General features: G+C 42.8%; 1 protein-coding gene across 6 annotated transcripts in view; it reads right to left on the bottom strand.

Annotated features, from left to right (window-relative positions):
- NCOA7 (nuclear receptor coactivator 7) overlaps positions 1-15,986 on the bottom strand; it is an 88,954-nt gene that overhangs the window by 46,044 nt on the left and 26,924 nt on the right. For all 6 annotated transcript variants that reach the window (XM_084512812.1, XM_084512814.1, XM_084512811.1 and 3 more), the window contains exon 3: positions 3,292-3,545. In XM_084512812.1, coding sequence (XP_084368938.1) covers positions 3,292-3,545 — 254 coding nt within the window. The remainder of the gene's footprint in view (positions 1-3,291; positions 3,546-15,986) is intronic.

Genomic DNA, 15,986 nt, shown 5'->3' with positions numbered 1-15,986 from the left:
AAAAAATAAGGAGAACGTTGTTTCCATGGGTCCTCAGAAAAGAAAGAGCAGCAGTACTGGTGCCTCTGTCATTTCAAGGTAAGAAAACAAGGGCTATATCTGCAAAGCAATATTTTAGAGTGTGAGATTTGGAGACTGAATGGTACAAGCATATTGCAGAACCAATACAAAGCCACTAAATAACACAAGTGCTAATAGAGACCGAAAGCATGAGGTTACACAGGAGAAACTTGGTGGTGGGATCTGTTCAGCCATTCAGCAGTGTCTCGAGAGAGGTTATGGGTAGTGCAGTACCCCTAGGTTACTTGTGACGGTGCCACCACAGTGCCAAAAGCCATGCTGAGCAGAACAATCCTGGATGGGGAGGTGGATGCTGGAGGGCTCCTTTCTGCAGGGTGCTGAACTCCTTCTCCCCGGCTCTGCGATGCCACCCACCGGCTGCGGACATCACCACACCACGGCTCTTGGCCAGAAGCTTCTCAACCCACAGCTGCACGCCGTCTGCTTCAGAGAATAAGCCTTTAAACATTCTGTTTTCTACAAAATGTGGCAGGGAGCACCACCACCTCCAGCTCTCCGCAGCCTTCAGAAGCTGCACTGCAGTCACCCTACTGGAGAGGGATTGATCTAATCAACAGAATCCTTCTCAAATATTAACAGCTCTTGCATAAATCAATTATAAGGAAAAATTCAAAGTGGAAAAAGTAAGGTTGTCACCACCAGCATTCACAAGTTTATAAAGGCAAATGTTCACCAGCTTCTAAGGAAGGGACACAGTGCGTGAGGAACAAATTATAGTCAGATGCCATGTTCCTTCCCTGTTTCTCTAACAACAATAACAAAGCATTTGTGGTCCTGCAAAATATGAAAGGGAGATTATTCAGACGGCTGAGGTCTTCATTTGTTTAGATGGAGAGACACGACCTTGCTGGGCTCAAAGCAGCTTATGGCAGGACCTCCATGAAGCCACAAAATAAATTATGCACGCATCATCGTACCAACATGCAGATCAGACAAACTACACAACTGTTGCTGCATCTAATGCGTTTTCTTTAGACTAGCAAAATTAGGCATTTTGGTAAAGTGCAGAAAAAAATAGGAAAAAATATTAGTAATGCTTAGAACTTTCAGGAAATCTAATATGGCAATTAAGTTAAAGTTGGACAATTAGAAAACAACACCAAAAAAAAAAAAAACACCTTTGGGCAAGCAAACCCAGAAAAATGGTTAACCATAGGAATGAGAGGGAGATCACTTCAATCTCAGAGACATCAGTGAAGGGAAAATTCAGAAGAAATCACATGGGAAAAAAAAAAAGACTTTCAGGAGGGCTGCAGTGACAAGTGGCTGAGCACAGTAACCACGTTAACAGGTACAGCTGCAGGGGAGGAAGGCCGATGTAACACAGGCAGGCTAATACTGCAGCAACTAATGTCTCACCTGAAATTACTGCATTTTGAGACTTGCATAAGGAACACAGAGCTATTATATTTATTTCACAATCAACCATTTTCCACCTCTCTCTAAGCTTTCGCTTCTACGACTTTGATGCTCCAGTTGGGTAAAAATCTTCATTTCTCAGGACTGAAAGCATGAGTTTATATAACAAAGGGGTTTCTCTATGTGTTTTGTCAGCAGGGTCTGTGCTCAGGTCAACAGTAGAATTGAATTCTTGTATTTCTCAGTGCACTGCAGAACCTTGCACATCTGCCTGACAGCGAACACTGTGACGAGTCACCCCCACAATGACAGCAGTCCACACAAAACACCAGCATGCTTATCAAACATTAGTAAAACCTCATTTTGTATTGACTGCTGGATCATTAGCCAAGGAAGACCTGGAGAGCTTTCTATTCTCCCACGTCAGCCAGAAGGACCCGTGACAGAGGCACGCCATCCCCCATCTCTCTATAGCAAGCACCAACTGGCGCAAAGCTTCTCACAAGACTCCTGACAGACTAGAGAAACAAACCCCAGCTACCTCACAGAGCCCTGAATTCCTTTAGGTACAAACCAACAATAAATTGACGCCTTAGGAGAAGCGCTTTGTTAGCGATACAACAGGACTTCACACTTCGGGGTGTGTGTTGTGGGCTTTGTGTCTAAAACCAGCATTCTAACAAAACAGTGCAGATTCATTCCTTAATAATTATTCAGTTTTCCTTCTACTTGTTTTATTTCAAGAACAGCATGGTAAGAACTTCTTAAGACAACACTGAAGCAACTTTTCTTTTAGTTCCCAAATCACTGAACTTATTAGATTCAAACCTGCCAAAACTTACAGTCAATACATCACTGCAAACTCCTCTGCTTGCTAGGAAACATTGCTCCACGATTTACCTTATTTTTGGGAAGGCCCATATTGCCTCATAAAAAAATCTTTAGATGCAGCCTAGTCTGCACGTGGCAGTCAATGCGTAACAGCACTTTTACTGCTGATTCATTTCCTTCTCCTAGCGATTCCTCCTCAGGAATCATCTGTCTACGCACACTGCGTGAGCAGGAAAGAAGTCTGTTTGCACAATATCTGCAGTATTTTGTTGCCTTTCTTCTTTAAAGAGAAAGAAAAAAAAAGCTCTCTTAAGCTAAGAGTTCATTCCTATAAAATATCCTTTCCAATTCCCTCTCGATAAGTAATTTTAGATAGAATTTATGAAATACTTTGAGTACTTCACAAATTGCAATCCAGAACTGCAAACATCTGTAAATTTTTCATATCACATATATTTATGCACAGACTTTATTTTCTCTGAATTAATTGCAAGAATAAATGTAAAGAAATGTATTTATGACTGACTGAGGTACTGACAATACAGTGGGAGGGAAGGAAGAGAACATGATGTGTATTTCAGCACATGAAACTTTTGACATTTTGTTTAAAAACATGTAGTTAATTTCCTTACTTGTTCACACTTTAACGGACAAACTGGGATGAATCAAGACTGAAGTCTTATAATAATGTACATCATTTAAGAAACAACCCAATGGAAAAAAATGAACTCCAATTTCATAAAACATTGGAGAAAGTCTAGAAAAACAATTGCAATAATAGTCTTAACTGTTGCCTGTAACACTGTATTTTAGAACTGAGAAACAAGAAATGCTTTTTCTTTAAGAACCGGAAGGGTAAAGTTAAAAATAGAGGATACGTAGAACACAATTTTGTTTGCTTTTACAGACAAGATATCCAGAGTCAACTAACCTTTGAAGGAAAGACCATAAAATAAGAGAAAAATACATTAACAAGCTATCAAAGCAAATGCATTTAAAATTACTCTACTGATAACTCACCAGTACTATAGTATCTTTTAAGTTCTGTGCGCCTGATGTCTTTCAGTTGATTGTATTTTTTCTTTTTCTTTTCTTTGTCTGGAGCAGTTTCCTTTTCCCCAGAAAATTTACAGTTGTCTTCAGAGGAACTGATTTGGTCCAAAATAACTTTACTTCCATCATCTTTCTCAGCAGGAGTTTTGGAAACAGGAGATCCAGGTGAATTGGCAGAGACAGTCTCAGCGTTTTGCTTGGCTTGCCTCTTCTTTTTCAAACTGTGCATAAAAAAAAGAAAACAAAACACAAGATGAAGACATAGCTAACCTCTGCAAACAAGTTAACTCACTTGCTAGCTTGATTTTTAAAATGAATTGAACATCAAAATTGCTTGTAACTTTGTAAAAGCCAGACTTTGCATGTGTATCTCGTATTATTCTAGGGCATGCTCTTCAATCACCGTATCACCACATATAGGTTATCTTTTCAAGAACAATTTAAAAAAAAAAAAAAAAAAAAAAAGATAATGCTTTTGCTGTTGTTTCCCCTGTTCCTCTTCCCTAGTAAAAGAAACAAAGAACAGTCAAAAAATTGTTTTTAAGCAAATACATCTACCTTTAGAAAACAGAACCATGTTTTCAGGGTGAAACTTAAAATAAAACTTCAGATCCTAATGTATAATAATACAACACCTAACAGTAATTTCATGGTCAACTGCTCCTGCTTTATAGAATGCTGCTTGTTTTGATATAAACTTGTTATTTATTTCTATTTTGTCCAAGGTTATCTACCAGTGGCCACCCACGCTAACCAACATGTGCTCTTGCACAGCTCATGTCACCTGGCATCCCGAGTGCCACCAGCAGCTCATTCAGCAGCGCGACCCACGTGGTCACAAATGATTTGCGCATGAACATTTTCTGGACATTTGATCTCTTTTGAGAAAAATGTTAATGCCCTGCCAATAAATCTGACAAATTACCACCAAGAAGAACATTCCCTTTTTAGAAGAAGCCTTAAAACACAAGCTCAAGCGAGAAAGATGCTTCAGGAATCCTAAAACCATTTTCTGCTAATTCATCGTCTTTGCCACGGACTTTCAGGAAGAACAATGCTTACTTTTTGGGCTGAGGGTCAGGATCACTAAAGTACCTTCAGTTACCACTTGTGTAAGAACCACTGATGCATTCCACATGGAACAAAAACCTAATGCTTCTCTCTAACACATTCACTTCTTAGTTACAAGGTACCTAAGGGAAGAAGTAGTAAATGAAGCTTGTTGAGGCTAAAAAAATCAGCTACATGCACAGTAAGAGATACAGACAGAAAATACAGACATCCAAGGATTCACCACAAATGTCGAAAGGTTACGTGACCTCCAGGAGCAGTTTAGGGAAGTATGGAAAAACTTAATGGTTAATCTGAGAGATGGTTCTTTCCACCACTTACATACTCTAACAATATATTTGTTTCAGGCTACTATATAAAAATAAATACACAGAACAGTGAAAATTGTATTAAGACATTTTAGGCTACAAACCACTTTTGTTTACTTTTTGGTGATTTTTTGTTGTTTGTTTGTTTTTAAAACCATTAAATCCAGTTCCCAAGTTTGAGACTCCTAAGCAGGGTCAGTCTAACAGGCCACACGTAACCAGCGTTTCCCAGCGAAGCGTTCCAAAAGACAGTCTCACAAAAGCAGTGTCTGTCTCACACATCTCTATGCACATTTCTTAAATGCTTTCCACTACCTGCAGCCAACTCAGTAGGGACGGGTCCTACTTGCGCAGAGGTTTCCTAATTGCTCAAACCACAGATCTGGGAGGCAGGCAGTAGAAGCTCACGCTCTGCACAGCAAAACAGGTTCTGTATGTGTGAAATTTTACAGACCAGGTCCTGACTACATATGAAAACAGCCTACAGAGACTTCTGAAAGATAAAAGTGAATACATCTATGTATCAGATGAAATGCTTTGTTTAGATTAGAGAAAATTTGGGTATGCAAAGGAAGCTTATCTTCGACTAATAAGGCACAAACCCGATCAAAGGCTGCTCTAACACCTGCAAAACATTGCAGTTGCATTGCTTATACAATGTCTATAATTAGCCCTGGTAGAAGCCTCTACAGAGCAGCCTGCTCCACTAAAATGACACATCCTTACCTCGTGGCTGAACTTGGTTGCTGCCTTGTAAATGAGACATGCCCCTGAGTTTTTACTCCGGTGCCACAATGACCATCCTGCATGCATGTGCCGACCCCACACTGCGCATACCACGCACCCTCCAGCAGCCCCAGCACACCACTGCTGCTGCAGATGGGCAGGGGTGCCTGTAAATCATATCCTCTCTTCAAGACGTACGCCAGATTTTCAGCTAATGCCAAGCCTGCTCGTCCTGCCCACTCCTCCGTTTCAAGGCAATGACCACCCAACTCCCAGAACAGTGACCCTGAAAAAGCACTGGATGAGGACTGAGTACCTGTGATGTTCACCACAGGAGCAGGAGTCACTGCAGCTGTGCCTGGGGTTATGATCTGTGCTGACAAGATGCTGCTTTTTAAGGTTTCTAAAGCCTGGCCAAAATTACCCCAATTTACTCACTCTTCAAAGACCTCAGCTGTAATTCCCTAAGGAACCAAAAACAAGCCTTCAACACCACTTAACCCTGTAAAACCAGCCTCATATTCACTACATGTTTTGCCTTTATTAAGTACACCCTCTTAGAACAGCAAAACTGAAGTCCTGTATGTGCACCAGGCAATTCATTACCAACATGCACTGGCAGAGCGCTGCAGAGATTGGGCTGTAGGCACCATGGCAGGAGAGCCACTGCATATTAAACAAAACTCCATCCCCTTGGGCACCCCTTCAGCATCTCCCACACCAGACGGCAACCCCAGGAAGGCTGTTTAGCACTGACTCAACTGAAATGCCCAACAGACGGTCAAATGGGAACTGTGTATTGCTCAATAATTGACCACAGGCAAGGAGCAGCAGGTCCACATCGCAGCAAGGCACACGAGCAATCCTGCTCATGCTAAGGTTTTAAACCCTTCCTCTCTTGAACAAGTTGGATACTGAGGGTCTCACCTGCTGCTCTTCTCCCAGCTCTCTGTTATTTCCTACCCTTCCTGGCAAGAATGGTCATGGAAAACCTATTTAAGAACATCATTTGTCAAACTATTCCTTTTTTGACTGCTTTGGAAGATATCTAGTGGTTTTGTTCTGAACAAAAGCATTGTTGCTTCTGAGAGAGGTGGCTGATGCCCCATGCCTGTAGGTGTTCAGGAGGGATTTGGATACTGCCCTCATTAACATGCTTTACCTTTGGGCTAGCCCTAAAGAGGTTGGGCAGTCGGAGTGGATGATCTCTGAAGGCCCCTTCCAGCCGAACTATTTTTTACCTTACAAGAGCCAAACAGAGCTGAAGGCCACATAAGTAAATAAAGCCCCTCAGTTTGACAACAATGTCAGGTGTTGCAATTAAAACAGCCTTTCAGACAAAACAATGTGCATCTGGACAAAGTATTACTGCAGATGATGTTTGTTTTTCAGTATCACAGTCGAGGAATATGCCGTGTTTCACCAGGGAAGTTGCTGAGGAAGGAAGAGGGGGAGAGAAAAAGGGAGTGCTGGAGACAGCTTATCTGCAAAACCACTGCTGTTTCTGAAGAGTCTTACACATCTGCAATTTCATTTAGACAACAGATAGAGCTTTTCATGCTAATTGGTTCTGACAGGCAAAGCACGTCTTCGGTATTTACACAGAGGCATCGTTTTAGTGCTCCTCAAAGCATTTTCTGAGCAACAACTGATACTCCATTTTCTAAATTTGTCCAAATATGGTTTTCCAGTAAAAGCTTTCAGTCTATTACCATGAAAAATGGATGGCATGGGAGCTTTACTACCAAATCCCATGAAAATCAGGGGGAACTAGTTTCTAATGGACACTGGGAGCTGGCTGCAGAGATTTCTGGCACCTGCTCTTTAGGCTGAACATGGAACAAGAGCATTTTGCAACACAAAGACCGTTCTCATATGATTTAATAAAGACTAGTGAGCTGAAAGGCATAGCATTTCAGAGTGGGCAGGTAAAAGTACGATGTCAGCAGGGCTTGCTTAAATTAATTTGCAACTGATTTAGAAAAAAAAGAGTCTGGGCACTGACTTACAGGAAAAGAGCCAGGAAACATTAAGAAATTACCTAGTTCATCTTCCAGATCAAAGTCTATTTGATTGCCTACAAGAAGCAAATAAACACGCATTTTTAGAATAAAACGGATGGAGTTTCCCATATCACCAAGATAGGTCATTAGTGTAAAAAGCAAACTGATCAGACAAAGGAGAGGTGATGTGATCTGCAAAACTTTCACTAGAAGACTACAAGCAATCAAGAAAACAATGCATCCCTGATATGAGAAAATAAAGAAACAAATCTAACAGTAAGATAACTTTTTTTTTTATTCTAGAAAATGCATTTGGTTTCAATTCACACTTATTCATCTGAAAGGCCCAACTAGTAATTGAATTGGAACTCATTTTGTGTGTATTCAATACATAATCACAGATAAAGAGCACGAGGTCCCCATCGATGGTTGTCCTAAAAACCTCCCAGGTTATTAAGACAAGGCTGGTTTTTGTGTGTGTATCTGGCATACCATCAGCATAACACCCTGCAGAGCACAAACAGATCAGGTTCCACAAACACGTTTCTTTTAATTCATTATTTGTGCATACATGCAATAAGGTTAAACAGAAATTGTGAAACTCTTCAACTATTTTAATCCCCTTTGTTCCCATCAAGATTCCTGTAAATTCGCCCTGTGCACAAAATCATATACACATTTTTTTCCTTCAGAATTAATCATTTTCATCTACATTTTACAACTCTTCACTCAATAGCTGTACTAATTTCTTTGTATGCTACATGCCTTTCTCCACCCATCCAGAACGGCTGTATAAATCAAATTCATTGTGTTCAAAAATTACGTACAGAAACCTTGCAGCATGACTGTGCTGTGATCCGATCTGATGTAGCCTGATGAATAAGTGATCTCAGGCAAAGCAAACCATTACTGCTTGCAGAGCCAAAGGAAGTCAGCCTGCTTGCCAGACTGTAACGCCTTCTCCCGACTTCCTCAGTGCAGCTACTTTCACTTCACAACAGCACGGAGAAGTGTTCATCCCCAGTGAGAGATCTCGGTAAATAGTGGCCACCCTGCAAGAAAGCACGCTCCAGCAAACAGCCGCCGCCTCAGGCTGGTGTGCATCCTGTTCTGGAAATGAGTAAGCCACAAGGCTGTATGTTTACAACTGAAACAGACTGGTAGGGGAAAAATAAGGGAAGGCATGCATTTTTGTTAATTTCAGTAATTAACCGGAGGGGGGAAAACCCTATGATAAAAGTAACTCTGAATAAGCTATCAAGGACATCACACATGGCTGCAATGAACTGAGAAGTGCCCACGTTCTGGCCATACTCTGCCAGTTCATCCCAATGACAACGCACGCAGCAGCTACAGAAACCTCTGGTATTGGTACCACAGGTCAAAGCTGGAAAATTCTACCTTTATTGGAACTCCTGTTACTAATTGACAGCAAATACCAGCTCTGGGTTTTACACATGGTCAGCCATCAGCAATGCTCAAGAAAGGAACCATGCTTCAGGGAGTAAAGGGCTGTACTGACAGTTCAGGTATGTCCATTTCTTCCTGATATTGCCAGTAACTTACATTCTCACGTCCCTTTACCTTTCCCTTTACCTTTGTTTCATCATCTGTAACATGGAGGAAATGATTTGTAGCCATGCTATTCTGGAATCCAAGAAAGGCTGTGCCTTCTGATAGAAAACTGTTCTGAGATTAAATGAGAAAATGTTATTTTTTTCCCCCAAGTCTTCTACTGAATCTTAAATAATCTACTTAAGCTCTCTCTTATGTTAATTTTAGATGGGGGGGGGGGGGGTTCACAGTTTCCCAGGGTAAAACTCAAGGGAGTTTTGAGCTCTACAAAAGGTTTTATTTTCTTAAATTTAGGAATACAGTGCTCCCGCAAATAAACTCTGTTTTCCAAGGCATGAAGTATCCCCATCTTTTCTGTTTACTTAGCGAAAGAGGTTATGAAGCATTCAGCACTCCATTGCCATGACAACAACTTAATGAAAACCTTTCCATAGGGACAGGATTTTGGAAAGCTGTTTTAGTCTGATTTAGACATCTATTTAATTCCGTCTTTTAGAGCCCCAGTTACTGCATGCTCTTGAAGAGGAGCTTTAGACAGAATGTAAAATGAAGAGATTTCTCCCTTAAGAGTTACTCCTTTAACTTTGCCTTAAATTCATTGAACAGCATTGTTCGATTAAATCCACACCACAAATCTATCTCGCCGCAAATACCAACCTGACTTTTATCATAATCCCATCCTGCTCCCCCTCTTCTCCTTTGCTAACAACGCCAGACACTTCTCATACCATAGTGCTCATGAATCATCCCAAACCCTCTCCTACACACGCAGTGAATTCCTCCCAGACTGGCTCAGTGAGACACTTTTGCTCCATTGGAGCCTCTTGCTGGGGGAGGAATGGCCTTGACTGGTCCCCTTCGGCTGGCGCACGCCGCTCCATCTGCTCCCCACTTGCTGAAGCTCTGCTCCCGCTGACAGCCACGTGTTGGAGCCGCAGAAACCACAGAAACCGCAGCTGTGCTCACACGGCTGAGCTGGACAGTACAGGGAGGCTGCACGGCTTCTGCACAGGACAGTCACGCTGTACTGAACTGCGAAGATTGTTTGATGAAGACAACAAGCACGTGGTCATCAGGCTTGCTGAAGTATGTTTGATCCCCAGAAGTTTCATCAATTCCTCCTTCTTTGCCTCAGTTACGGGTTCTTCAATAAATTCAACTTCCATGAGACCAAAAGGAAGGATCTTTTAGATTACTAATTGATTAAATAGGGAAATAAATGCAAGAATTGAGAACTTCAGAAAAAAAAAAAAAAAAGAGAGAAGCCTACAGGATATTAGTAGACCTACAGGAATGTGTATTGCTCAATGCAGTCAGCACTACTCACCCACTTTCTCAGATAAGAGCCATATTTTCTTGAAAATATACTCAGTTTTAGTTTTGATTAAACCAAAAAGTCAGAAGGAAGTTTAATGCTCAGTGACTAAAATAGCAATAAACATTTACAGTGAAGCAATAAAATAGCAAATGAAATTCAATGGTCAAAGCAAAATCCAGGGGAAAGCAACACGCATCATGCAGCAATAATGTTGCTGGGACCCACCTCCAAAAGAAAAACCTAGGGAATGGTATTTCAGTATTGTACCTACAACGCGTATTGGGGTCATAACGATAAATTGTTTCATGTAATACTGCCAGACAAAGTGATAAGCAGCTAAAAATAAATAGCTTAGGCATGCTGTGTTTGCTAAAGACATAAACAGATACAAAAAGCAGCCGTGAACATTCGTTGCGACTGCTCCTTCATGCAGCAGTGCCAGTTCAAAGGCACTTTGCTGAGACTGCAGGGCTGGTCAAACTACAGCCTTCTTTGCACTATCAGGCTGAGATCCTCAAAAAGAGGAGGCCAGAAAGCCAAACCAGACACAGGCTACACGATGCCCACCCAACCCTTTGACAAGAGCACTGAAGTAATTGTGGGATCTTCTTCCCACTTGTCCAGAAAAGGCACTTTGACGATGGAAATGTTTCAGTAGGGTTTGAGTTGTGAGAGCTGGGAGGAGTGTAGCTCTCCCTACTGCAGAAAGGAGGGAAACAGTGGCACTGCTTCCCCAACAGCAGTAGGGAAGAGAAGAAAACACGTTTTTCTTCTTAAAGTAGATCCTTAACTTGATAAATTAAGTCATCTGGCTGACTTTGCCACCAAGGTAAGGGGAATTAGAAAGTAACGATGGCTAAAGTTTCATTATTTCTTTATTTAAATGAACCTTAAAAGAGACATCCTAAGGAAGGGAGGGGACTGAGACCGAGATCACTGATCTGTGCATTAGCTTTTGCTTTTATTTAAGAAGTTACTTTGAAAATTGCCATTCAAATGTCAGGGCTACCTTCACTGCTGCACCATTCTGCACGGCCCGCCCGCCAAGGCAGCGCAACGCCAGGACGCCAGGCGGCACTGGAGCTATCCAGCTGCCACCAGCATTTCCCTGCGGTTCTGCTGATCACATCTGGGGCTCATAAGGGATACGGTGCACATGCCTACAAGCTGGCTGCAAACTCATCTGTTCAGGAACAAATTTACAGCACGAAGCACCGTGACACAAGCGGAAAAAGCTTCTATTTAAAGCATTTCAGAGGAGTTATTAAAAACACGTCTCACTATGTGTCTCAGCTCTCCAGCTCACTGTGTGTCTCACTTCTACGTTTGCATTCATTGCTCCCAAACAACCTACAAGCTATTTAGCAGGCTGAGCAGTTTAATTGGCTTCTGAAAAGAGCTCCAATTAAGTGACACTCAGCACAGGAGAAGAAACATGCACGTATGTGGAAGATCCTGTGATTTGGCTTAAAGTTCAGAGAAACACCCAGCAATGCTGATAATGGCTGGGGGAAAAGAAGAAGCTGCAGCTTTTGTGTTTGGATAATGCGCGATGTTGTTTCATACAACGGGTATTTCATATCTGAGAACAATAATCCCCCTCAGGAAGCATTTGTATCCACGCTTCTATACCAAATAGCAAGGCACCACCTGGATCAAAAGGTCACTAACCATAAGTACTAAGATGAGAGGACAGGGCAGGGCTTGCCTACACAGGGCAGTTACATGTACACAGCATGCGTGTCAGTGCAGCTTGTTGTATGGACATACCTTATTGTGAAGGGATGTGGCATGGCCTGACGCTGCTCAGTAGCCACAGCACTATGCCAGTGGGGCAGGTGCTCCGTTACGTTTACAATTTCTCTGTGGTTCTTCTATCACAATAATAAATTACTGTGCTTTCACTTTTAAGTGAAAAATGGTTGGGATTTACCACAGGGAGAAAGCAACAGCAGAAAGCAGATCCTGACCACTGGCAGCACGAAGGAAAAGGGGACACGAGTGGTTCTGATCCACCTCCATGTTCTCTGGACTCCAGGAGCCCAGAGGGCCAGAGTAACAGCTTGGGGAAAAGAGAAGGTTAAAGTGCTCCTGAATTTAACTGCTCCTCTGCCTGGCCTGGCTGGACATGATCCACCGCCCTGGTCACAGCTCTGTTCCTACACGTGGCTCCCACAAACCTCGGCTTCAGAAGATTTGAGTGTGAGAGATCATCTGATTTAAACATGCGACAGACACCTTGAAGCCATGTATTTATAGAAGCATTACCAAAAGCAAAAATCCAGCAGCTGACAACACAGAAACATGATGTTAAATCAAAACCATCAAATACAAGCTAAGTTCAGTGCCTATGCGATTGGCTAGATGCTAAGTCTAAGCCTACAGGCACTCCAGAAAAAAAAAAAAAAAAAAAAAAAAAAAAAAAAGAGGTAAAAGCCTGAATTTATTACCAGTAGATGAAGTGCTACACAAGTCACATTCTCCATGCCAAAGAGACTGCTGCCCGACAGGAAAGTGCTCAGTGCATTAAGACACTCAGAGCCAGCTGCCTGATTTATGGCTCATTTGCATTACAAAGGGCAATTCTCTTCCTACCCCCTGAATTCCTAACCAATTTTGCTGCTCTCCCTGGGATTTCCTCCCACACAAATCAACAAGAAAAATCCCACAGACCTCAGTGGTGGAGCATCACAGACTCAGAGCACAGTTAACATACGTCCTCAAATTTCAGCTGATCCTAGGCAACAGGCCCTGCCCAAACTACAGAGTAAGGCAGAAAAAAAACACAAACCTACACTTAGAACCCACTCCTTGTAACTGGATTGGCAGGAGCAAGACAGGGCTTGGAGAAATTGCTCCCAAACCCAATCTGGAGGTTGGGTTAATGCTGAGGGCATGGGAACACACCAGCCTGGCACCACAGAGAGACTAATGCCATGAAGAATTGCAGCACAGGCTCCTACGCTGCTCCAATTCCTCCAAAGCCCCATTGAAGAGGAAAAATAAAAAGCCTGCCTCTCTCCAAAAGCACACTCCTGCAGGCATCATTCACTGGGTACACCACCTTCCACTCCAGACGTGCAGCACCATTATGAGAAGCAGACCCTCTCACCAGCCAAGCCAGCACAGACAACATGGCACACAGCAGAAACAAAAGGGCAGGAGCCCTCAGTCACAGGAGCAGACTTCATCTGCGGGCCAAAAATGCCAGCAACTTTTCCTGAAGGTGGATGCTTAGCGCCTTATCGAACCAGGGATTCTCCCAAGCAAATTGTGACAGACCTCCAGACGCTGACTCTGCTCCTTCTCAAAATACTCTGTGCCCTACCAGCCACGAGGCACAAGGCACATGAGAGCTCAGTGGGGCTGCTGTCACAAGGTGGTGGGACAGCCAGGATTTCCTGGAGCACAAACAAGGGATGATCTACCGCACCATGGCAGAAATCAGCCCTGCCAGGCGTCTCCTTAGGTGCGAGCATCAGCGTGGCTGCTCCTGAAAGGGGCCCCCGCTCCCAGCAGCTCCCAGCCAGCAGCACTGCTGCCCATAGGAGACCTGGCAAAACTAAGTCTGTGTGGGACCACCTCTTGTGTTAGCTGCATGCTCTCAGCATCAGCGTAAGGCACAGATCTGCCAGGCATTAGTGCTAGATCTCCACCAGCTTTAAGCAGGCTTAGTTGCTGGGAACAGGGAGAACTGTATGCAGTAGGTCCTAAGAGCAGAAGAGAAAACACTGCTGGGAGGCTGACCCGTGGGCACTACAGCAACGCAGCGCCGTCCATAAAGGTAACTGTAAGTCTCACCTATGCAGAAGGTCATCCTTTGAAGCTCCCACGTTTTTACAGCCTTTGAGATGCAATGTCTTTAAATCTCTCTGAGAGCACAGAGAGAAGTTGCAGGCTGTGCCTGAAGCAGACCTGGCTGCAGGCAGAGTGGGGAGAGGAGGAGAGGAAGACAAAATACATTTGGCTACGTGAGCAGCAAGTCTTATCGACACCGCACAGACTCCTACATCAAAAGGCCTATCGTGTAACTATTTATGTTCGAGAAAAGAGGAGGCTAAATCGGTTTCTTTTCTTACAGTTTCTTTTTAAAAGCTGATAAGAGACACCCGAAGGTCCCTCTGGGAAAAGCAGATATAAGGGCACCATACACTTGCTGCCTAACAAACCAGCTGGGCACCGATCTTGCAAGTTAACCAGTGAAGATTCTGAAATTGCTGCTGTAAGACAGCACGCTTTAAGACTGAAAAAAATGGATCTCTTTTCTCTGCATGTTCTGTGATATGGCCCTCAAGGAAATCAGGAGCATAATGGAACTCTCCCTTTCTTCTCCTTCCTAAAAATAAGGAAACAAAAACCCACACACTACCACACCCCTTTATACAGAACCCACACTGTTACCGAGTCCCATCACATGCAGAGAGGAAGAAAAGAACGGGTGAGGAGATTAACCATGTAACCAGCCTTACGCAGCTCTGAATTTCCATAAATACCATTTATGGTATCAGAAAATTTCAGAAAACCCCGTCTCAGGGCCCTATTCCATCCTTTCACTGAACTCTGTTACCCAGTAGCAGCTTTCTCCTTCGACCATAGGTGACTCCACTACTCTTGAGGACAAAGCACTGCCCAGGACCGGCACCGCACAAGCCACTGTCTTGTTTGTATTTCCCAGAGGAAGCGCTGAAATCGAGAATAATTCACGGGCTAAGTAGAGGGTGATAATTCAGGCTGCTCTTCCGCTCTCACCTGGCATCACAGGATTACAAGACTGCTAATACAAAACAACAGCAGCAGTGTGAGATGAGGAAACAGTTCCTAAGCAGCAATCTGACATTCTGCTGCAAAACATCACATCTACAACACGCTTCAGAAACAGCAGGTGCAATTTTCCCCCAACCCTCCTTTTTCAGGTTTTACATCTATCATAAAAAGAAAGCTTTCATTTTTTATATACGTACACAACAGTAATTATATGAGCAACGTACAGCAAATGTCTCTCAAGCATCGAAGGGATCTCACCACCCTCCCAAAAAAGCTCTATTCAAAATCTTCCTATGCTGCTGTCTGTGAAATTCTAGATAGTCTTTAATGCCTGAAAACTAGAGTAGCTGCAGAAGACAGATGAAATACTAACCTACACAGCAGCAGGCAGAAAGTCTGCTAAAAACATTGAAACCCTTCCATTTTAAGTAAGTAGAAGCCAAATAGCAACACTGCATGCTTCAGAAAGTCGTTTTTATGGCTTCTCTCAGCAGCCAACGTATCAAATTGATCCCGCGCATACACACCTAAATAACAGAGCAAATAATGTGCTTGCACCTATAAATCTGACAGACTGATATCTGCAGCCTTTTCTTAGAAAATAGAACGCCTCAGGCATACACATTATTGGTCAAAACAATGGGAATAAACTGCATTTTTAGTTCCAATAACAGCACTATGAGGTAATGTTTATGCGTCTGGAAGCAGAGCTAAGGAACTTCCATTATACAGATGAGCTGAAATGAAGTATTATTTCCTCAAGTCATTTAAAAAAAAAAAATTATGCATCTCCAGGACCTTGGCTTGAATATTCTTCACACCCAAGATAAACCTCCACGACGGTTTGTTTTAAAAACAATGTGTGGAAACTTTTCCTTCTGAAAGCAAAAAATAAAC

Source organism: Aythya ferina (assembly GCF_964211825.1).
Source record: "Aythya ferina genome assembly, chromosome: 3".
Taxonomy (NCBI): Eukaryota; Metazoa; Chordata; class Aves; order Anseriformes; family Anatidae; genus Aythya; species Aythya ferina.
Note: the sequence above shows the minus strand (reverse complement) of the source record. Positions and strands in the feature narration are given on the sequence as shown.